The following is a 9,916-nucleotide window of genomic DNA, read 5'->3' as shown; positions in this document are numbered from 1 at the left end:
AATGTGAATATCAAGTTTAAGATCAAAATAGTTCAGCTACAAACATCCTCAGGCAATTATATTTGCAGTTTGGCTACTCTGGTCTTAAATTTGAATGTCACTTTCGCCATCACACTTTATTAATTACACCCTGTTTCAGTAATTACAATAAGTGTGTTAAAGAGCAGAAAAAAAACCTGATACCAATAATCTTCAAATGTAATTACAGCGGGTTTTATAAGTGAAGCTCTCAGCATATAGCACTTGTACCCAGAATAATACCTTAAAAAAAATAACACACACACACTAGTGATTTGCTTAAAGCAGATATTTGTTTTCCAAAATTCTCAAATACAGATTGTGTGATTGCACGTTTGATATTATTGCAATAGTTTATAAAGTCAGAATATCTATACCCCCACCCCCATTGTGCACAAGAAACAAAACTATGCAAGCATTAAACATACAATGCATGTTCCTGCACGTTTAGAATCATGAAAATCGCTTTCAATCACTATGTTTACTACATACGTTCAATGTAGTAAGAACACACTCAAAGCCTAGATAGGCTTTTCTCAAAACCGTTTCCTTATTCTTGTCTTCTAATGCACTCAACAGTACAGTGTTGCAGGTTATTCTTACACCAACTCAGGTGATCTGTCAAGTAGACTGAGAATTGTACCAGTTGTACCCCATAAACAAGGAAACCACTACAGTTGGCGCTACTTCAAACAACTGAAAAACGATGCAAAATATATTTGAAATTGCAAACGCTGCATATTTACTAAAATATTCTTTCAGATGCAATTAGTTTTGGAAGATACATATACTAGTAAATCTAGAATACACATTAGCAACTTTCATCGAGATTCTTTTTTTTTTATATAGCTATATAGCAATATTTAATGGTGTAGCGTCAAGTGTAGCTGTATTAAAATTAAAGGGACACTATAGTCACCTGAACAACTTTAGCTTAATGAAGCGGTTTTGGTGTATAAAACATGCCCCTGCAGCCTCACTGCTCAATCCTCTGCCAATTAGGAGTTAAATCCCTTTGTTTATGAACCCTAGTCACACCTCCCTGCATGTGACTTGCACCGCCTTCCATAAACACTTCCTATAAAGAGAGCCCTATTTAGGCTTTCTTTATTGCAAGTTCTGTTTAATTAAGATTTTCTTATCCCCTGCTATGCTAATAGCTTGCTAGACCCTACAAGAGCCTCCTGTATGTGATTCAAGTTCAATTTAGAGATCGAGATACAATTATTTAAGGTAAATTACATCTGTTTGAAAGTGAAACCAGTTTTTTTTTTCATGCAGGCTCTGTCAATCATAGCCAGGGGAGGTGTGGCTAGGGCTGCAAACACAGAAACAAAGTGATTGAACTCCTAAATGACAGTGAATTGAGCAGTGAAATTGCAGGGGAATGATCTATACACTAAAACTGCTTTATTTAGCTAAAGTAATTTAAGTGACTATAGTGTTCCTTTAAGCTGCACTGTATTTATCATGTGAGAGAAAAAAAAAAAATCACATTGAGAAAACCACTGAAAGATTTTCATTGAATGCTGTATATGTATCTTTGGCAGTTTGTGTTGACATTGCATTAAGATCATAAAGTCATTAAAGCATAAAGAAACGTTTGTATGGTATACACATCATGGAAGCATTATATATTACCTATACTCAGTAAATAATATGTATTGTGAAATCACACTGCAAAAACAAGATGGTGGCTGGAGAGGCACTTTGCATTAACACTTAATTGTTTCAGAGATAATCAGGTACATCCAAGTTTGAATGAGTGAGAAGTTCTCCATCCCAAAGGGCGAATGCAGGCACAACTGGACCACGAAAATTAGCAGAGAGAGTGTGGACTAGAGAGCCTTTATCAGAGTCTACAAGGCTCAGCTTTCCACCTTCATAGTCAAGGAGCAGCCCTACTTTGCTTGGATGGCCGATATTTGTAATCGGAATTATTTTATTTGCCTGCATACCATGCCACTTTTTATGGCTATAAGCAAAGACCCAAGAACGGTTATTGACACCGATGCATTCATCTCTTGACATGTCTGCATCTGCTACACCAATGCGGAACTCCTGGGATCGTTTCACTGTCACCTCCCAATAATGACGACCGTTTACTATGTGAGTGTCGCCCAGGACAACTGCCCATTCTCTGAAACGCTCAGGACTTTGAGTGACCTTGGAAGGGTCAATACCCAGCATGCGATAAATAACTCCTGTATTTTTCTTAAACAAGTCAAGACTGCTGTGAGCAGTTTTCTCATCAAGCTGGAAAGAAATATCTGAAATGGCAAAAAAAACATTTTTTTTTGGTGAAAAATTACATATTACAATATTTTACAGTTTATATATACATACATGCAGTAGAACTCCACACGTAATAAGTACATTTTAGCATCATACTTCAATACTTAGTAGTAGTTTGAACACTCTTAAAAAAGGAACACGCCACTGCTCAGTTTAAAAAATAAACAACAAAATCACTGTTTAGTAGACATACCCACAATGAAAACATGCATACAATTATGCAATTTTTCATTGGGGATAAACCAGCTTGAAAAAGCATGAAATCTCTTGTCTGATGTCTTTGCAAACCCTACACTTTCTCTGGCTGTCCAATTAGAGACTTCACAATGGAGCTACTGAAGTCTTTGCAAGGCACATGCTCTGAGCAATTGCCTGCCTCTTGAGTTTAGCTCCACTGAGCTCAACTACCAGTAAGTAACTAGATTGGTTGTCTGATTGACAGCCAGAAGTGTGTAATAAGGTCATTTTATAAAAGTGCAAATTTATACTAAAATATGTCATACACAAATGTTTTTTAGAATTATTTATTTATTTTTTTAAGTACTTGTCCAATGGATTAAAGCAGTGGCCCAATCTACTAGTCTGTTATGGCAAGGTGCTTGTCCTGAATACACAAAATAATTTCAGTTTGAAGCACCTGCCTAGAGCCCTGGACATTGAGATTCAATTTTTTTAAGAAACTTAATTTTTTTGTGAATTAAATTTGAATGGAAAAACAGAAGAAAAAAAATAAGCCTGATTGAAAACATTATCCAGCTCAGCTATAGTCACACACTTTCATTTCTCCAGTAAGATTTAAAGAAATTCATAGTTTGGTTGTATAGGGAGAGGTATTAGCAGTAGAAAGAGGGAAGTGCTCATGCCATTGTACAGAACACTGGTGAGACCTCACTTGAAGTATTGTACGCAGTACTGGAGACCGTATCCCCAGAAGGATATTGATACTTTAGAGAGGTCAGAGAAGGGCTACAAAACTGGTTCATGGATTGCAGGATAAAACTTACCAGGAAAGATTAAAGGATCTTAACATGTATATCTTGGAGGAAAGACGAGACAGGGGAGATATGATAAAAACATTTAAATACATAAAGGGAATCAACACAGTAAAGGAGGAGACTTTAAAAGAAGACAAACTACCACAACAATAGGACAGTCTTAAAGGACCAATATAGGCACCCAGACCACTTCAGCTCAATGGAGTGGTCTGGGTGCCAGGTCCATATAGGGTTAACCCTGCAGCTGTAAACATAGTTTCAGAGAAACTGCTATGTTTACATTAGGGTTAATTCCGCCTCTAGTGGCTGTCTCATTGACAACTGCTAGAGGCGCTACCGCCTCTAGACGCTGACATCCATAGGAAAGCATCGAGAAATGTGTTCCTATGTTCTGATTGAATGCGCGCTCGGCTCCCACCGCGCATGCAGCGCTGATGTCGGAAATGGGAGATTTCCCCAGCGCCGAGGGAGCCCGGCACTGGAGAAAGGTAAGTGATTAACCCCTTCCTCCCCCTTCAGCCCAGCAGGAGTGGGACCCTGAGGGTGACCTAAAGACCCTATAGTGCCAGGAAAACGAGTTTGTTTTCCTGGCACTATAGTGGTCCTTTAAATTAGAGGAGCAAGGGTTTAAAAAATGTTTTCATGAAGTATTACTTTACGGAGAGGGTAGTGGACACATGGAATAGCCTTCCAGCTGAAGTGGTAGAGGTTAACACAGTAAGGGAGTTTAAGCATGCGTGGGATAAGCATTAAGATAAGGCCAGAGACTAATTAAAGTGTTTAGAAAATTGGGCAGACTAGATGGGTTCAATGGTTCTCTGCCGTCACATTCTATGTTTCTATGGTATATTACCCTTTGTGTCTAACCACCCCAACTCCTTATAGTCTGTCTGTCCCTCCATAGTGTGTGGTGATTGTGTTTAATGTGTTGAGGTTGTATAACAGTCGTGAGAGTGGGTTTGTTGGCAGTGGTTAATTTTTGTATGATGTTTGCTAATCTGTGTTTTAGGTTTTGTGGCTGTTATGTATGTTATAAGGTTTGCTTCCATTAAATGTTGTCTTACTCTTACTTGTCCTCATACATTCTCTGTTCAGACCTTGGGCTAAAAAACAAACAAACAAACAAACGGGCAATCTATCACCCCCAGAACTGTATGCAAATACACAAAATATTACAAAAAAATATATTAGCCTTTGAAAACACTTATTATTTTGTGGCAGAGCAGGACACGTTTCAGTGTATTGGCACAGTATTTTTGAGACGATATCTAAACAAAATATACCTAGAACTAAAATTTACGAACAGGGTTATTCACTAAATTGAGAATGGCTGGGAATTGAAAGTGGCTTTCAAGTTCAAGAACAAAATAGCTGAACTCAAAGAATTCTCATTAAGCTGTAGTTGTTCTGGTGACTCGGGTCCCTTTAAATGTCAAATTATTGATATGCTCCCATCTATTCTTCAGCAAACAACCCTGAAACTATTCATGTTACAGTGTAATCAGATACTATAACCTCAAGGAAGGTACATTTTATATTATCAGGAATGTTTGGCCAGAACACTTAACCTTTGCAATATATAAGAGAAATTATTAAACCGTTTTGTTTTCTTCCCTATAGTGGTTAGTGTGTCTTGAGCTAGTGTATAAAAATATTCAAACCTCCGGATTTCAAACAAAATTAAAAATATATTATTTATTTATTAATAAAATATTTTACCAGGAAAGATACATTGAAATTTCTCTCGTTTTCAAGTATGTCCTGGGTCCACAAAACATTGCATTGAAACAATAGGGTACAATAAAATACAAAAACAATATTAATACACAATATTCACAAAATGTAACATAGAATAGGTAGAAATTATATATATATATATATATATATATATATATATATATATATATATATATATATTGAGATACATAATCCGACATTTAACATCCTTTCAATTTGTTTGTTGTTGCTACTGATTTCGAAATTATCTGCCAGTTCTCAAGTACAGATATAATGTGCATATCAGTATTCTATTACCCCACATTTGAGTCACTGAGTACTGACAGTATCAGGTAACAACAATTACGAGATGGAAAACCATCTCAGCTTATTACAAAGAACACATGATCAGATAAACAGTACAAATTAGACACATGACTTGAAATCTGACTTTCCGGCCAGCTACTGCACAACTCATCCTGATTACCATTTAAATATCTCACCTCTCCTCGACGTGACACCGACGTAACCTGTGAGAGGAGAGACCCTGGCCTTCCAGCAGCGCAGGGCACGACTCCCCGACATCACTGCCCTCATGGGCGACGCCATCTTGCATGTGGATGGAATCCGCCTACACGTCACATGGAATGTCCTGTACTGTGAGACAAAAACAGTCGGCCATATTGGAGGAGGCTATGCCAAGTCCACACTGGGCGTGTGTGTGTGTGCTTAGAGCTAGAGTTGACTTTGAACAAACAGGTCCACAGACTGTAGTTTTTGATCTGTCATTTTATAATATCTGAGTCCCGTGTTTAACCCCTTCTCTGCTGAACCTTACTGAGCGTATATCTGGCAGAACAGAATCATTTTGGTGTCTTCAGTAACACTTTTTTTTTTTTTGAAACTTTTTTTTTTGCATTCTTATCACACATTAAATATAAATATTTTCTCAGAAGCACTTGGTTTTTCAAAATATATAGACAATATATATATATATATATATATATTTTTTATATTTTTTTTTTATTATTTTATTTATTTATTTATTTTTTTAAAAAGCAGCAAACATTTTTTTTATCCTCTAATCCTACCGGTAAATCATTTTAATATTACTTAGATTGCCTTTTTTTTACATTTGAGATTACTTGTGATTGGTAAAATACCTTAGTTATATCCTCAAATGAACACCTTTACATACCTCCCAAGTGTCCATATTTTGACCTTATATCCTTCTGTCCCTCTTTTATAAGAGCTCCATATTGTTAGTATTTCTATGTATATAACAGAGCCCCACAACAATATGTTAATGTGTCTTTAACCCAATCACGCCCAATCTGTGTTTCTGTCCTTTTGGCTTGTTTACCATTGTCCTGGTTTTTACTGCCATTGGCCTTGGCTTCCACTCTGAATATTTTATCCATTAAGTCCGGCAACTGTAAGGACCGGTTATATGGGCCATCCTCGTCAACCATTGTTATTAACTGGGGTTCAGTGGCATATCTACGACACTGGCAGGGGTCGTAGCGGCGACCAGGCCCGTCACTCCGGGGGGGCCCGCCCGCAGCTGCAACCGTGGGCGACCATAACTTCAGGGCAGGTGCATGGGGCAAGAGGGGGAACGCTCCCCTCCTGCCTCTGTGTGGCGTGGCTTAGTGGATCGCAGTCTGAAAGGAAGTGTGTGTGTATCGTCCAGTGTATCTGTATGTCAGTGTGTGTATCTGAGTGTTTATGCCATTGTATCTGTGTGTATCTGAGTGTGCAAGTCTGTGTGTATCTGAATGTGTGTATGTTCCAGTGCATGTATCTGTATGTCAAGGTGTTCATACATGTTTGGTGGCTTTGTGTGTGGTGGAGGGGGTGCAGTATCTGGTGAAGCCATATCCCTGAAATGCTTTTTTGCATGTTGTGATGTCTAATTATACACGCACATGGTGCTGGTTGGGGACAGTTCCTTTGAGTCCCAGTCTCTACATGCAGCCCTCCAGGTAACAACCGGGCTTAGGACAGTTGGAGGTATACGCTATAGCTGTCTTGTATGGAATTTATCATTATGCATTATGGAATTTATAATTATGCGTGCCTGGAAGCCACTACAATATGGTAAATTTCACTTTCTTTATCTTGTTGACATTACACACTTAAGTTATACATAAAAAATCAATTCTAGGCTATGGAAATAAAAGACTATACCTGTTGAGTGCTCCACTTTTAGAACTTTGCCCTGCAATTGATTATATACACAACCTCCAATATATGTCACCTGGCTAACAGAATTCTGTAGAGTCTCTTTATGGTATTGTGAACGGGCGAAACATGAGGAGAAAAATAGAGAACCAATTGCAAAGGCAATGTATAAAAGCAGGCAGCAAACAAATGGTTGTGTTACAGGTGACCCTTACAGAGCCTGACACATCACAAAATGGGGTGGAGTGTTTGTGAACATGTTTTCAGTAGAAAGGGGCTGAGCTTTTTTCCCTTTTTTTTTTTTTTTAATGAGGTTAATGCTTGTAGCACTTTTCTGATTGTTCTCTGGGTTTTCTATTAAAAAACGCAGGGCATCAGCATTATAAGCACAGAGCGCTGCTGAAATACAATTAGAAAAGGCTCCCAGCTTTGATCACTCTCCCTCCCCTTCATTTACCCTTTGTGCCAGAACAGAATAATGGACCGCATGACAATAGATTTTTGTGTGTATAGTTTACCCTAATGCTGGACCAATTTTGCTGATTCTGTTGTTTGGTTTCAAGCTGTATTCAGATTATGTGACCTGATCCACTTGAAAAACAAAATTAAAAAATTATCTATCTACCTACCTACCTACCTACCTCAGTGTGCTGCAACCTTTTTTTTGTGTGAATATATTTTTATTTCAAGATTTAGAACACATCTGAGAGCGTTGAATCATAAGCAGGGGTGGGATGCGCAGGTCCCCAAATAAACATTATCGTAAGAGGCGCGCAGGCCTTTGATGTGCCGTTCACTGTCATCACAGGAGACAAGCAGGTCTCTGATTTATAACATTGTATTGCCTTTGCTGGACATGCAGGTCCCTTCAGCATAAAAATAAAACTGAAACCCTGACAGTTAATAAGGCCTTAGAGTAATCTAAGGAGTTGAATCATCAGTTAGTACTGTATTACCGTGTGGCGGCATCAGGGTTTGGTGGGGAGGATGGGGTATGTGGTACAGTGGGAAGGGTAGCGAAAAGTGGAGAAATATTGACCGGCGTCAGCCATAAATAAAATATAGCAGTATAGTTGGGTGTAAGCGTTCGCGTATCGGCAATAAATTCTAGCAATCTCAGTGTTCTGCAACCTTTTACCACCTTTTACAAACCTTTTCACAGATCGGGATCAGCCAGAAATAAAATCCAATGGTATGTGTGAGAGATGCAGTGTGTGTGTGTGTGTGAGAGGGGTGCACTGTGTATGGGGGAGTGGGAGGGGGGGGGGGCAGTGCGTGTTTGTGTGTGTGTGTGTGTATAGGGGGCACTGTGTGTGTATGGGGGCAGTGTATGTGTTTATGGGAGGCAGTGTGTGTGTGTGTGTATGTATGGGGAGGCAGAGTGTGCGTAAAGGGGAGAATGATTGTGGGTCTGTGGCGTTGGAGGGTAGATTAATACATTTGTATGTATATATATTTAATGTTTAAAAAAAATAGTAATTTTGATATCCCCACTCCCTGCTCACTTTTGCCTGGGAGGGGGCACAGTACTAATCCCTGGTGGCCCGTGGTGAAGCCCTGGTGGTCCAAGTGGTGAGTGTGATCATAAGGAGCTGCTAGAGTTCACTGCTCTGAGCTTGCGAGATGAGAACCTGGCGGAGCTGCCGGTTAGAGCTCCCTCGGGTCCTCCCTCCCTCCCCTGCCGGCTGCCAGCATTACGCTGCTTGCAGGCTAGAGAGGTTATCTTCCTCCGGTCCTGTAGAGACAGCAGGGAAGAGGGAGGCACGGTTCTCAGTGCTATGAACATAAGATCTGAGAGAGTAGAAGTTTAGAGAAAAGTAAGGTATTGCATGTAACATGGTATATGCTAGGTAGGAGTTAAGTAAAACTAAGAAAAACATAGTATAACATGCTAGGATTAACACTGGAGATGTTATGCCACTGACCCTTGTCACCAATTATATGTAGATAAGAATATAGGAATCCCTGCATTACATACTTGGCTAACAGTGGTAAAAGGAAAATACTATTAGCACAATGCCGTGTGGGTAACAAAATAAAACAATGGAGCATAATAATTGCACTGGGTGCCTGCTCAGCCAGATGTGTTAAATATCAAGCTAGGCTAGCTGATTTGGGTACTGCTGTGTGTGGCCTAGCGTGGAGGGAGGCCTGTGTCCGAGTAAGACCCTGCATTTCCAGCTAACCAATGCCCATCAGTGTCTGTACAGTCCTATTCAGTGGAGTATCCAGTCAGGCGAGAGAGCTGCAAGGCTTTGTCTGTCCCTGATGAACCCAGGTAAGTGTAAGCTTGTGGTGTAGCATATATCATGACCTGGGACAGCGATCCTCCTCATGTTGCTTTTCCATACGACGGATAAGATCCCTCCAAGGGTGTGAATTGTGCCGTTGGCAGTAGGTCACAGCAGGAATGTGTTGGCGGTGTCCAGCAGACCTCCTGTAGTGGTTCGCCTAGCAGGCTGTAGCTTGGAGTGGCTCCTTCGGTGAGTTGGATTTGGTACAACTGTTGCCTCGAATCTCCTCCTTCGCCTTACACAGCGTGGAACTGATACCGGAGAAACTGATGGAAGCCAAGCACAGAGAGATGGACACAGGTTTCTTCAGGAAGGAAGAGATTCTTTATTCGGTTCACCGATCGGGACTCAGAGGGACTAGTGTCACCAAAATACAACAAGTTCTGAGCCCCGGACAATAGTGCAGGCTCCTTA

General features: G+C 39.9%; 1 protein-coding gene across 1 annotated transcript; it reads right to left on the bottom strand.

The window, feature by feature from the left end:
* Positions 1-289: 289 nt before the first annotated feature.
* SPRYD4 (SPRY domain containing 4) lies at positions 290-7,305 on the bottom strand. The gene is made up of 4 exons (XM_063426975.1): positions 7,215-7,305; positions 5,528-5,681; positions 1,479-2,288; positions 290-927 (listed from the first exon to the last, which is right to left on the bottom strand). The coding sequence occupies exons 2-3, from the start codon at positions 5,631-5,633 to the stop codon at positions 1,750-1,752; spliced, it is 645 nt and encodes a 214-aa protein (XP_063283045.1). The 5' UTR covers positions 5,634-5,681; positions 7,215-7,305; the 3' UTR covers positions 290-927; positions 1,479-1,749.
* Between the last annotated feature and the right edge of the window lie 2,611 nt (positions 7,306-9,916).

This window comes from Pelobates fuscus, chromosome 1 (assembly GCF_036172605.1).
Source record: "Pelobates fuscus isolate aPelFus1 chromosome 1, aPelFus1.pri, whole genome shotgun sequence".
Classification (NCBI taxonomy): Eukaryota; Metazoa; Chordata; class Amphibia; order Anura; family Pelobatidae; genus Pelobates; species Pelobates fuscus.
This window is presented reverse-complemented; position numbering and strand designations above follow the sequence as displayed.

What these genes read in the sequence shown, in the direction of transcription:
- SPRYD4 (XM_063426975.1), bottom strand. Translation starts at nt 5,633, where the DNA reads ATGGCGTCGCCCATGAGGGCAGTGATGTCGGGGAGTCGTGCCCTGCGC. An exon ending in CGGTGTCACGTCGAGGAGAG is followed by an intron (nt 2,289 to 5,527) that starts GTGAGATATTTA and finishes TTGCCATTTCAG; the next exon opens with ATATTTCTTTCCAGCTTGAT.